General features: G+C 43.6%; 1 protein-coding gene across 1 annotated transcript in view; it reads right to left on the minus strand.

The window, feature by feature from the left end:
- RYK (receptor-like tyrosine kinase) overlaps nt 1–14,569 on the minus strand; it is a 77,850-nt gene that overhangs the window by 3,815 nt on the left and 59,466 nt on the right. Inside the window, exons 10-13 of the mRNA XM_010001507.1 lie at nt 8,631–8,700; nt 6,486–6,618; nt 4,819–4,928; nt 2,823–2,982 (exon numbers count right to left, since the gene is read on the minus strand). Coding sequence (XP_009999809.1) covers nt 2,823–2,982; nt 4,819–4,928; nt 6,486–6,618; nt 8,631–8,700 — 473 coding nt within the window. The remainder of the gene's footprint in view (nt 1–2,822; nt 2,983–4,818; nt 4,929–6,485; nt 6,619–8,630; nt 8,701–14,569) is intronic.

Genomic DNA, 14,569 nt, shown 5'->3' on the forward strand with positions numbered 1-14,569 from the left:
GCAGCTCTGCTCTGGAGCCAGGCTGGGAGAGTTGGGGTGTTCAGCCTGGAGAAGAGAAGGCTCCAGGGAGACCTTAGAGCACCTTCCAGTGCCTGAAGGGGCTCCAGGAAAGCTGGGGAGGGACTTGGGACAAGGGCAGGGAGGGAGAGGACAAGGGGGAAGGGATGAAAACTAGCAGAGGGGAGATTCCAACCCAAACCAGTCTGGGATTCTATGATATTTTTATTTGTAGTGAAGAAAAATGTCAAGGGACAAGTGGTGCACCTAGAACATGAGAATGAAGGGGGATCAGAGCAAAACCCCTTTGAGAATATCACTATTTCTAATTCCATAAAGTCCCTGCATTAGAAATGGCATAAAGTGATGCAGAACTTCATGTTCAACAGAGGGAAAACATTAAAATTCAACAGGAATCATGTTTTGTTTTGCTCTGCTTTGGCTGACTGCTATAACTGCTGGCAGAGGATGAACACATTAGGAATGTTTCAAGCCAGGAAAACCATTTTGAGGAAATGCATCCAAAAGTAAGCCTGGAACACATGCCAATCACATCTTGAACAGGCACCACCTAAATTGTTTGTAACAGCTTTCATCACTAATTACAAGTTACATGCAATTGATAACTGGATTTGGTCCTAGCAAGCAGAGAAAAACATATTACACCCTTTTTGACAAAAAGTGTCCATGTATATTCAAAGAGAGTATGGAGGGCAGGTAGTATCTTCTACACCCTGAAACAATGTCTATTTTTGCCCACCACAGAACTCAGCTACATTATGAGAAGTTGAGAACTATGTATGAGAATCTGAGCTGCCTTTATCTCTCCAGAATGCAAAAAGGAGCTGTGTCCAGTGTGGGTGACATGTTGAATTGAACACGAACTTTCTGAACCAGTTGTGGTGCTCAGGTGCTTTCATCCCAGTAACATCCTGTACTTCCCTTCCAGTGATCCATATGGTTTCATTCCCAAGTCCAGCTTTCACAAACAGTGAATGCCTTCATGTTCCAGATTTTAGAAGAGGAAGGAATCAACCTTAAATAGGTCCCATTTAGTATTATTAAAATGTGCTTTTACAGACAACTTCTATTTCCTGTTCTGTCTTCAAGTTTGGTAGGACATAAAAACCCCAGACATTTTCCAGGGAGGACAGAAGTACTTTTGGATCAGAGCTGACTCCTTCCCTCTGGATATTTTCTTACACGTGGCTTGAGCACTAGTACAAATCATGGCAATGAGGGGAACAAAAGCCAACCAGAACTTTGCAAAAGTTCTTCAAATGAGCACATTTTAAGATGCAGGTCACCAGCTCTGGTTAGAGCCATGTTAAGGAAAGCACCATTACCAAAGGAAATACCCCCTTAGCATAAGGGCAAGTGGTTTACCATTAATTAGCACAGGTTGATCTTCAAGGACTCTGTAGGCAGAGGAACAGTCCATTCAGGTGTGCAGGAAGCTGAGCAAGCTTGGTAGAAGGCCACCATGGATGCACTGGCTCAGCTGAGACATGAAGGAAGGAAAGAGAGGGTGGAAGCAGGAGGAGGCTACTTGAGCAATACAGTGGGAATGCAGGAGGGGGGAAAGTTTAGAAAACCAAGAAATGCCCCTAGAGGACAACTTAGGCTGCACTGAAGCCAAGTGTGTACACACCAGACCATGCACCAGAAAGGAGGCACCCAAGGGTGCCCGGGGAGCAGGCTGAGGTCAAGGCTGCTCTCACCATCTTTGGAAGGCCACTGCAACTGGGGGAGATTCCTGACAAGTGGAATAAAAGTACCCTCTGGGAGAAGAACCAGGGAACTATAGGCCAGGTAGTCTAAGATCAGCTCCTACTAATGCCAGGGAGCAGGTGATCCTGGGAGTCCCTTCCATGCATCCAAAGCATCGAGGTGTCTGGGAAAGGGCAGCAGGTGTGGAGGACAAACTGTGCCTGACTCATGTGGCCAGTTCTTTGCTGAGAAGACAGTGCTAGTGGACACAGGGTGAGCCATGAGTTCACCCTGACATCCTTGAGGCCTTTGACACTATCTTTTATGGCATCCCAATTAGTAAGATGTTGACATTAAGTGCTAGACTCCAATTGCTGTAACTAGCAGTATTAGTTCAACCAGCAGCTGGTTAGCAGTGGCACCACTCAGGAATCAGGATTGTGATCTCGAGTAACAACCTGCACTCTCAGGAGGTTTGTGGATGACATCAGCCTGGGAAGAGAGGCTGACAGGCTGGAGGACAGGGTTCTGCAGGGGGACCTCAACAAGCTGGAGAAATGGACTGACAGGAACCTCAAAGTTGCAAGCAAATGCAAAGTCACACATCCAGGAGGGCACAGCTCCACGCTCCAGGAGTGGCTGTCTGGAAAGTGGCTTTGCAGAAAAGGAACCTGGGGGTCCTGGGGAGCACGTTGAACAGGTCAGAGAGATGCCCTTGAAGCTAAAAAGCCAGCTGGTTTCTGGGCTGTGCCAGCATGAGTGTAGCCAGCAGGTCAAGGGGAGCAATTCTTCCTCTCTTTTCCCTGTGAGATTGCAAGGCTGCTGGGGGCTCTGGGCCACGTGCATTGGAACAGCAGACAAGTCCCAGCACAGCAGGCTCACTGAGCCTCACATTTTTTTGCTAATGCTGCCAAGGAGAAGTGTGCAATGGACACTTCTGCCCTGCCAGAAGGGCCTGCTTGGCCTCTGAACTACCTGTCCCAAGCAGCAAGTGCAGGAAGCAAGTGTAGAGCTGCTGCTATGCCTCCTGTGGCTGAGAAAAGGAGGGAAATGACAACAAAATACATTAACAGAATGGAAGGGAGGTGGATGGGGGAAGTAACCAACCAACTTACCACATCACTAGCACTGGAAAACTCATTGTTAACCAGGCTTTCAAGAGCCATCCATCGAACTGGTCTGTTCTCATTGTCTCCCAGGCAATGGTAGTCCATAGGGAATAGGTCTCTGGACAGGGCATTGTCTGTAATCTTAACCTGAAGTGCATCATCAATGCTGATTTAAAAGAACAGAAGCATTTAGCAAACTTGGCATTATTGTTTGAGTGAAAACCTTCATGCTCAGCCCTGTTTTAGCCTGGGGATTTAATCGGGGAGCACTAATTGCACAATCACCATTTCAAAGGGCTGGCATTCCTCTCCAGCAAGACATGCTCATTCTGTCACTAGCAAGTATTGGCAAAGAATGTTATTTATTCTGTGTGAAGAGATAAGCACTTGAATACTCAGCAGCCTTAGATTAAATAGAATCAAACATTTACAAGTGCAAAAAAATACAGTGAAAGCAAACAACTCCCTGGAAATCAGCCCTGCTCCCTTGGAGAGCAGCTGTCAGATCAATTAAATACATTTTTAGTACCCTCTGTAGCAATAATGAGGGCAAGATTTAAGCAAAAGAAGATCCAGTAATGCCTTTTTAAAGCAACCATGATTATTTGGGGCCTAAAAGCTTGCCTCTCTCTCATCAAGCAATCTTTTAAGATGTTTATTTCCCTCATCAAGAGATATTAAATTCTGATTTTTGTCAGAAATAGGATACTGGGCTAAGGGAAATTTCATCAACAGAAAATACCTCAAAAAAGCACATGGAGCTTACTGATTTTTCCCCCCTCCTTTGTGGCATGTTAATTCCCATTCTTTTGAACTTAAAATAAAGTGTGTCATGAAGTTCAGTGTTCTCATAAACAGCTGGTAACAGAATATGGGTAAGATGTTGGATTTGGGTGGCAAAAATAGAGAAACAATGTTGGGTGAGGGGGGTTCTAACAAAATGGTCTTTGCTGTCTTTTCATCTTATCAATTATTTCTTCCTTTTGATATGAAAAAGTAAACAGAAATGCTCAATTTCTGTGTTTCCTGCTTCACTCTCTCAAATACCATCTTATTTATCCCCTTTGGATGCACTTTCAGGTCAGTTCACTGCTCTTGAAATGTATAGACAAGAAATGTCCAGAGTTAATCACTCCTAGTTCAGGGAAATTACTAGAAGACCTGTCTATAAACAAACACAATACAAAGGCTAATTTTCCAGTGATTAGAGAGCCCTGACTTGTGTAATCCTTATGTCCACTCTTAACTGCATCCAACTGTGCCAGGGTCAGATGGAGATCAAAAGTGTTTCTCCCCCTGAACAAGCCTGCCAAGACCACTGTGATCCTGGCTCCCTTCCCAAAAGTAGGCAGAGAGGTCTCATACACTTCTTAGCTCCTCCTCCCAGCCTTTCAGCACACAGGAACAGACCTGGGGAACAAAGGGGTGGCAGATGAACCAAGTCCTTCAAGGGATCCTGGATACTGGCACCTTTTATGACTCTTTAGGTTAGCCCAGGATTTCTTGTGCTGCAGCACTAGATGCTCAGCTCCTGCCTGCATCCCCCACAGTGCCAGGGTGCACTAGGAATTGATTTTTATTGCCCCTTGGCACAGCAAGGGCACCAGGTAATTAATTCACTGCACAGAAATGAGAGGTTGTCATGAGGTCAATTTCCTGGAGCACCATCTTGTGATCTTTGGCTTGTGTGGTACCATTTCTTCCTTATTAGTGAGAGGACAAGGGGGGATGGATGAAAACTGGAAGAGGGGAGATTGAGGTGAGACATGAGGAGGGAATTGTGGAGTGTGAGGGTGGTGAGAGCCTGGCCCAGGTTGCCCAGGGAAGCTGTGGCTGCCCCATCCCTGGCAGTGTTGAAGGGCAGGTTGGATGGGGCTTGGAGCAACCTGGGCTGGTGGGAGGTGTCCCTGCCCGTGCAGGGGGTTGGATCTGGATGGTCTTGAAGGTCCCTTCCAACCCAAACCAGTCTGGGACTCTATAACTCTACCCCACTGATACTCACACACAGTTTCTAGCAGCCAGGTCTTTGTGAATGACCTCCCTTCTGGCCAGGTAACTCATTCCACAGGCAATCTGAATGGCCATATGTACAAGATCCTGCTGGGAAATTGCCTGCAAGAACACAGAAGAGCAGCAATTACAAAACTCCAAGCCTCATGCCTGGAAGGTTAGGAATTCTGTTGCATTCCAGTGCCCCCACCCCTCCCCTTCAGTGGCTGATCCTTGTTAGTAGCACACTGCAGACATCACCTCCAGTTGAAAGACTCGTGATGATAATTTTTAATTAGCTCTTTTCTTTTATGACATCCCAGGGGCAAAAGTTTCCAGTATGCAACTGCCTCACTGCTGCCCAGCTTTGTCTTTGCTTAGTGGTGAACACAAGCCAAAAAAATTGGTCAGTTTTACCCTTCTTACCAAACTTTTTCACTTGGTTTCTTTGGAAAACAATTAATTTTCATACACAACAACAGTCCAAGTTCTTGCTTGTCTTTGTTGTTGAAAACTGGTATCAAAGGCTGTTGTTCCATTTACTTCTACAACTTCATAGTCCTATATAAATTAAAGCCTGGCACCAGATTTCTACCTTGGGATCCTCCTCTTTTGTTTCTAGTGTTTCAGAAAATTCAGTGTACAGGTGTAAAAATGAAGTTGGAAGATTTGGGTTAGAACAAAACAAATACTGAATTAAATAATAAACTGGCTTCTTCGTTAATAGGTTGTTATTGAGAGTAATACCCATGTGTTATTTCAGGAAACTCAACGAGTTTGCTTTAGGTATTGGAAGAAAAGTTCCATCTTAAAATCAGGATCTAGGACAGCAAATGTCCCATGTTTTGGTAGTTAAGTATTGTCCTATCTAGTTGCTAAGAGACAACTCATGCTTGACATAATACAGATTATAAGTATAATTTCTGCAAAAGGAAATTAGCTGCATCATTATATCACTCAGATGAAGAAGCAAAAGAAGCAAAATCAAAGTTGAAGGGTCCTAGTGGCTTATCACAAGCTGCAAATGAACAGGAAACAGATTTCATTGTGCTTGATTTGGTCTGCAGACAGAAGCCAAACCAAGATGACAAGGCAATCCTAACAAGAGGGGTAGTTTTAATACAGATACACACCCCATCTTTGAACACTCAGATTTTAAAAAATACAAAAATATATGTCCTCATCTAAGAATATTCTCACTTCTCATGAAATATGTGACAGGTTCCAATCAAACCCAGTAAGGTGATGAATGCTAAAGAGCACCCAGAGTAGAAAAATTGCAGCTTGTTGCTTCCTTCAGTATCTCAAGTTAAATAAATCCAGTTACTTAGCAGCAAATCTATAGTTCTGCCCTGTGTGTTCTAATTAAACCCACAAGCACACAGCATTTTTTCTAATTTTTTAAATTATTTTTTTAAAAGATGAAAGGATACACCAGCTACCATCCTCCTCAAGAGTTCAAAGCTCAGCTTCTTGGTCTCTGAATGTCTGTGATAACACAGCCAAGAATGTTTTCCTTGTATGAATCAAGCCAAACACTTGCCAGGGAACCTGCCTGCCAATTCTCACTGTCACAACACACCAGGTGAGTATCACAAGGATTTCTTTTAAGGCACATGACACAGATGACAAAGCAAGTCTGAGCTGAATGGGCAAGAAGCCACAGATTTCAGAGTGTACCTGAGGATTGTTGGCCTCTACCAGCTTGCACTGTCTCAAGAACAGTTTGAGGTTCCCCCAGTTCATGTATGGCAGCAGCACCATTGGTTTCTCTCCCTCCTCTATACAGACATGAGTGATAGGCAGCAGATTCCTGGAAGACAGGGAGAGAAATTCCTCATTTTATGAAACTGGGATTGGGTAAAAATCTTCTTGATGCCTAAACACAGTAACTGAAACTAACTCCACACTGAAGAAAAGCACTTCATCTTGCATTATGGATTGCAAAGCACAAGGTCTCCAAATAACTGAAGCCCCAGACATTAATTTTGAAAGAAAAATAAACAAAACATAATATATTTGAGTACTTCCCCATCAGGAAGAACCCTCAATGTTTTTAATTGGTCCAAGAGGGATGAAATATATTTTTGTGAAGATGGGTTATCATTGAAGAAATTATACTATCCTCAACTTGGAAATGTAACATTTTAAATGCAACTATAGATATAAAATATACAGGTCTATTTCAGGGGTTAAAAAAGGCAGAACATCATTCAGAATGACAGAACAGGAAATGTTAAGTTTCCAATCAACTAAACATTAAATCACACTCTAAATGCAGAAGGATCTCAGGAGCTTTATCACAGATGTTTTATAATCAATGAGGTTGGGAAAAGACCTTTAAGATAACCAAGTCCAACTGTAAACCTAACCCTGCCAAGTCCACCACTAAACCACTTTAAAGGACACTTCCAACCCTCCTGATGGCTCAAGTAAGTCCCATCCTGCACTGTTTCTACACATCTTTAAGGTCCCTTCCAGCCTCAACCATTCTATGATCTTTCAACATATAAATCCGTAGAAACTTGGAAAAAACCTGCATATAGTTGCAATTTTCCATTAAACCTTTTTTTTAAATTCCTGTACCTTCTATGGAAAATGTATGAGTATGTCACCAATGAGTTTATCATGAATTTTATAAGGAACTTTGAAATGTCCTGCTCTTACTTGAAGGAGTCTGACAGTCAGATGTCACAGCCATGAGCTCTACATACCCAGGTAGCTCTGCCTTCAACCAAGATCAAGGTCCCAGCTTTATATGGAAAAAAAGCTTTTTAATTATTTAAAGAGTTTGACTAGTCAAAGGGTGGGTAACAGCTGACACTGAATGAGGAGAGGGGCTTTGTTTCATTTTGTTTCAATTTTAACTATGTTTCTCAAAGAACCTGCTGCTCCTCTTAATAATCCTGTACTTTAAGCAAGGTCTTAACTAGAGTAATTCTTAGAAAAGCAGTTTTAAAGTCAATGTAGAACTAATAATTCTGCTTGAACTAATCTCATTCCCTTCACATTACTAGTAAAATGATCAATTCCCAATCTAGGGACTTAACTCTGGCCAGTACTGAAGATCTTCAAGGGCAAAATCAGCCTTTAATGTGAGCTGCAAAAGTGCCACCAACTCCAACTGTTTGGGGCACATCATTTAACAACTTCAGCAACCATTCCAGAAGATCACACCAGAAATTCTTCAGGGATAAATCCCAATGGAGGTGTTCTGATGCCATAGAAGGACAACAGGTGTGCAAGACTGTTAAAAAACATTTCCTCATCTCCACATGGGAGGGTAGCTCATCACAGCACTTTTCTGTGCCATGTAGAAAAATGATGAATGATAAGCAACAGACTAGTAATTAGCTAAACTGATAATCAACCTGCACTTATACTTTCATCATCACTAAGATCCCACCACGTTCACCAACTTGCCTGTGCAAAAGCCAGCAGAAACCAGCACATACCATAAATATGTAACTATAATCAATATTACTGAATAATACATGTATAAAAGGAGTATCTGCCCATACTTCACTGCAAGGCTTGGAACACCAAACCAAAGACTATCCCCACCTCCCCCCACACTGCTGCTACTTGATTTTACTGACTGTGCAGCTGGAAAAATCTTGTTAAGCACCCTTGACATATCTAGAGTTTGTTTTTAGAGTGACATAAAAATAGCTGCAGCTCTTTATGGCTTAAAAGAATTTCAATGCAGAAAATGTTGCTGAGTTCTGAAAAAAAAATCTTTTCCCTCCCCCTAGGGAGCTTTAAGCACAAGTATTTTCAGCTCACACAGATCCAAGCTTTGTTTACCAACCCTGCTTAGCTTACCTGTGATGAAGCCCTCTGAGTTTACAGCTTTCAGTCAGCATCATTGTCACCTGCACCTCTGAGGCTTGATCTAATAAAAAGGAAAGAAAACACAACATTAAGGAACCACAGCTATAACTTTGGAAACAAATCAACATCTTAATTAAGATTTGGTCCAGGTCTGCAAGTCAGCTGAGGTCATTTGAACACAAACAGAACTTGCTTGCCAGCTTTTTCAAAATGGAATTTAAAAAGCCCCCAGTGAACAAGCCAAGTTCTAGGGCACATTTCTGCTTCAACAAGTGGGGTGAAGCCAAAAAAGGAAATAAACCACACTCCAGGTGCTGACAGACTGTACTTCTGCCACTTCCTGACAGCTTCTGGGCAGGCATGAAGTGCCTGCACTAGGCAGCATGGATCAATCCTGCACACGGGGTTGGTGGTGCTGGGAGAAGAGGAGCATGCCTGAGTTTCCCAAAAGCATGGATGGGATCAGAAGCCACTGGTTTGCTGCTGAATCATCAGTGTGGGCTGCTGCAGATCACTGAGAGAAATAATTTCTTGTAGATTTACTTACACACTTGCTATCTACTTGAAACAACTTGATTCTTGGCAACCCTAGAAATGCTTCCTGTCCTCTTCTCACCTTTAAAACAAAAGCCACTGCTGCCAGCTAAAATTCAAGCATCTGTGATAATTCCAGTAACCAGCAGTGATCAGAACCAGGCAGAAGCAGCAAGTGTTGCTGGAACTCCCTTCCCCACAAATAATTTTGTGTTGCATCCCCCCTCCAACTCTGGTGGCAAGAAGCAACAGGGAAGCTGAACGTGATGCCAGTCAGCTCTCAAAATCTCACACTACTCATACCTGGGGGCATTTTCTGTCCCCCCTTCATGCCAGAACTAGACCTGGTGTGTCTAGGCAGCAAGCTGGCACAGGAGAGAGCCCAGTTTTCCTTGCTGCATTAGAATGAATTTACATATTACTGATGAGTCAAACCAACACTTTACTGCCCTGGAAGACAAGGAGAGGGAATGAAGAACTCATTTCTTTTTCCCTTCATGATCTTGCCCTCCTCCCCATGGCAGTTCTGACAACCTTTCCTACTTGAATCTGAACCCTGCAAAAGAGACCATGACTTTTGACTTGAGTTAGAGCAATGAGCACAAGCAGAAAGCCCAGAGGGAGAGCAGGGCCTCCTCCTCACAGACATGGCAAGCTAACAGACAGGCTCTAATTCAAACACAAATTGGCATTTAGCTTTCCAGATCTGCTGGAAGTGGAGACAGCTTCAGGCACAACACAGATCCTGCCGAAGGAGGGTTCATTACAAGAAAAATCTTGCAACTCCAGAACCTGTGAGCCACAAAACATCAGCTGGATTGAGAAAGTTTCTCCTAAACCAGGGAAAGGAATGATACCCCAAGGCAAACTGCTTCAAAGGCTGCTTTACCACCTCAGCTCCTGAGAGATTAGAAAGGAGACATGCACACAGGCACTAAGAATTGAGAAGCTCAGGAAACTGAGATTATCAAGGCAGACACAGGTCCAGCCAGAGGCACTGAATCCTGAGCATACTTGGAAACCCTTCCTTGCCTAGAACCTGTACAGTCTGGAAGGACCAAGACCAGCAAAACCCAAACACAGAGCTCTAGAGAAGTCTTACTTAAATGTCTCTAGTTTGAACCCCCAACACAGAGGCTTGAGAAAGAAAAGGTCCTATTTACACTGTAGCAACAGCACTCAAATCCATGACAAATCTGATATGCAGGAGGCAGACTTCACAGGTTCATAAGCAGACAAGAAAAAACAAGGACACGCATTAAAATAATCACCCAACTGTTAAAAAGGGCAAGAAGCATTAAAAATCAAGGTGTAAAAGCATATTGTAAAGCAGTCAGAGGAACTGCCAGCAGGCTGCTAAGTAGACAGCTCCAGGTTTAAATGCATGAACTACTAGAACACCAAGAGCACAACCTCATCATCCCAGCACACCACAAAGGGAGGAAAGAAATTACTAGGCGTGCGTTTGAGATGATTAGCTTGCTTATATCCTCTTTGGCCCTGTGCTTGCTTAACTGGTCTGCCTTTAATTATTCCACCATGCAAGAATTCGAAGCTCTAAATCAAGAGATGATTTCAAACTCGCTTTAAAATCTACAGAACAAGTTGATCTGGTTGGGACAACACACTTGAACATCCCTTTGTGCTGTCACAGTAGGAGATGACACTTCTGTTGATTCCTTTCCCTTTTCCATTCCATTGGGTGTTTTTTTCCAGCAGGTCTCATTGTTTCAGCTCAGAGGCCCCAAGCTGGAGTTGTTGAGCACCCAAAAGGATGATTGACTCCCAGTCAAGTATATAAGGAAATCTACATCTTATCTTGTGAAACAGTCCCAGCATCCGTATTGTGTTTTCTTATCAATATTATTTCCTTGGTTTCTGTCTGTATGGAAAAAACAAAACACCTAACACAACAAATTCAACACACTCAGAACAAACAATAGCAGCACAAGGCTAATGCTCCTCTGTGCCAATTTAGAAAAAAAACACCAGTTGATTATTATCATTTTGTACCAGATAGAATTCAAAACAGAGTATAAATCACCACTTCTTCGAGTGATTCTAGTCAAAATGGAGTAAAAAAATTACAAAAATAGTGCTACTAACAGTCCCCACTGCAATTAGACTTCCTTTTAAGGCCATTTTTTTTTGGCTACACACCAAAAAATGCATGTAACCAAACTCTCAAACCCATTTAGGAGATGATGACCACTTCTGAGCATCCAGTAGATAGGTCTTCATAGATTCTGAAGAAGGTGATTTTTTGTTAATAAAACATTTTGTTGTAGAGGACCTGGTGAACCTGACCCTCTTGCACTGGAAACCCACATAAGCAATTCAGAAAATCCACAGCATTTCTGGCTTTGACATGAGAAATGGAGTCCCAGAGCAAAGGCAGTGACAGTCATGTGCTGGCAATTCTGGCTCAGTGAGATGTTTTTATGAGGACGTGCTAAGGTGAAATGCAGGGATTTCGTTTTCCTGCCTGGGCCAAAGTGTAACCTTGTTCCAAACCCACCTATCAAACATCTCAGCATTACATGTAAGCTCACACACGTGGGTATTTTATTCACAGCAATGTTTGTGCAGCCACACAATGCAAGACCTGGGGCACAGTCCTGTCCAACACACCAGAATGTGCCAGGCATTTTCTGTACTGGATCCATGAAGTCATTTGGTATAAACACAGCCCCACACACAGCTGAAGAGGGAGGAATGGGGGAAAAAGCCACCCCCAAAGCCAGAAACCTCTTAACTCAAGAGTAACAACTTAAAGCCATAACAGAGGAGGCCACAGTCTCTCATGTATTATGTGTGTGCATCAGGAAACATCCCCAAGTTTAAGTGGAACACCCCATGGCGAGGTGCTCAGCTTCAAAACCCTATAAAAAGCTAAACTTCCCTGAGATTCCAACACTATCTGTGATTAAGAACATGTCAATGCTCAGAAATTCTTGCAGATGCAGCCTGATGATCATGAGGTATAGCCAGGTCAGTGCTTCTAGATGTTCAATTAGGACCAAAAAGGTCCAACATTCAGAAGATGCTGAAAACCAAGACTATTTGAGATAGATGTAAATGAATTCCAGAACTGGGAAGATGCTTTCAAAGCACTAGTTTGACCCTTTCTGTGCCAAGAACCTGGCTGTGAATGTCTACCCTAAGGCACAGAGGAAGAACAAGCCAGGATTACAAGAAGCTTTGATATGGCTGCAAATTTATCTCATTATATTACGTGATTTGTATATAGTGCCAAGAGCCCCATTGTACTTGACTACTATTTTTATATAAAAGGCTAATCTCCCCACACAACTCTGGCAAGTGTGATGTGTGCTGAGGCCCTTCCTGGTTCATGGGGAGAAAGAGCACTTCTTGGAATTTCACCCACTTCTTCAAGTCCATTTGCAAAAGTGCCTTTGAAAATCTGCTCATCATCAGTCACATGAGTCACTGTAACACTCACATGAAAAGATCTGAGAAGCTGGTGATGACACTAATATTGTCCCCAATTTGCTTGCTCCAAGCCCAGGCACACTCATAAGAGCAGCAGAGGTGGTAGCATATCAGAAAAGAGTCACTCCACACCTCAAAGTACTTATCAGAGATGAAAAGCAGCAATTACCTGGATATTGCAGTGGGTTCTCTGATTAGATGGACACCTTTCAACATTAACATTTAGTCAGACCTCCTAGAAGCCCAAAATAGCAAAGCACAGCATTATAGCTAAGAAACTTTAAACTGCAGAATGGTTACTGAGATCTTCCTCTTCAGATGGAAGACAAAAGCACAATCTTAGAAGCTTATGTCAAAGCCTGTGACACACAGCAGCTTCTTTCAGCCCTCCTGTCAGAAGCAGCTCTACAAACACTCTGGCTGGGAAGTCTAAGGCTTCTCATAAACACATTTAAAAAGATGTTTTACCTGAAGCTTTTCTCACCTTTGGACCATTTGTAATGTGTTGTGTTCCTGCACCAACTTCCTTCTGGCTCATATTGCAAGCTAATGCTCCCCAACATCAGAAGACTTAGACAAACCATTTGCTTGTCTCAACCTTCTTTTCAAACTCGTGGGCTTTGCCAAACACACCGTGACAAAGTCCACAAGGCTCAAGTTATTGAAGGGTGCCAGACACACAGATTGTGTCTGTAGGAATGGGGAGGGTGGTTTTGGAACTGCCCTTGGTGTTTGGCTTCAGGTAAGGAATGGTCCGAGTATCAACACATCCTTTTTAATTACTGCTGCTCCTACAGAACAATTCCTGACGTCAAATTTCTCCCAAGGCAGAATTCAATCCCAGTTCAAAGAGAACACATGCCTGAGTGCTGCTTTAACCATTCCTCACACATCTGTGGAAGAAACCCAACCCTCCAAGATGAGCCTGAGTTCATCATGGCTGTTGTACAAGACATTTTTCATGCCTCAAAACTCTCCTTCAGCAGAAGGATGAACTGCTTAAGGAATATGAGGAGCCACAATCCAGTCTGCTTCTTTAGAGGTAGAAGGGGAAGCACACACACAAAAATATTTACACTTTAAAACCTGAAGAGGCCCTAACAGACAGTGACAAGTCCCTGGGGATGCTGATAGCACATCTGCTGGCTTTCTGCCTAGCACAGAAGTGAAGCCTGTTTGGCAGCTCCACTGCACGTGCAGAGGGAATGGCTACATCTCCAAGCATCAACACCCATGGGACTGGCTACACTTCCAAGCATCAACACCTATGGGACTGGCTCCACTTCCAAGAACCAACACCCATGGGAATGGGTACACTTCCAAGCCTCAACACCTATGGGACTGGCTCCACTTCCAAGAACCAACACCCATGGGAATGGGTACACTTCCAAGCCTCAACACCTATGGGACTGGCTCCACTTCCAAGAACCAACACCCATGGGAATGGGTACACTTCCAAGCCTCAACACCTATGGGACTGGCTCCACTTCCAAGAACCAACACCCATGGGAATGGGTACACTTCCAAGCCTCAACACCTATGGGACTGGCTCCACTTCCAAGAACCAACACCCATGGGAATGGGTACACTTCCAAGCCTCAACACCTATGGGACTGGCTCCACTTCCAAGAACCAACACCCATGGGAATGGGTACACTTCCAAGCCTCAACACCTATGGGACTGGCTCCACTTCCAAGAACCAACACCCATGGGAATGGGTACACTTCCAAGCCTCAACACCTATGGGACTGGCTCCACTTCCAAGAACCAACACCCATGGGAATGGGTACACTTCCAAGCCTCAACACCTATGGGACTGGCTCCACTTCCAAGAACCAACACCCATGGGAATGGGTACACTTCCAAGCCTCAACACCTATGGGACTGGCTCCACTTCCAAGAACCAACACCCATGGGAATGGGTACACTTCCAAGCCTCAAC

The sequence above is a fragment of the Chaetura pelagica genome, unplaced genomic scaffold (assembly GCF_000747805.2).
Source record: "Chaetura pelagica isolate M959 unplaced genomic scaffold, ChaPel_1.0 scaffold527, whole genome shotgun sequence".
NCBI lineage: Eukaryota > Metazoa > Chordata > Aves > Apodiformes > Apodidae > Chaetura > Chaetura pelagica.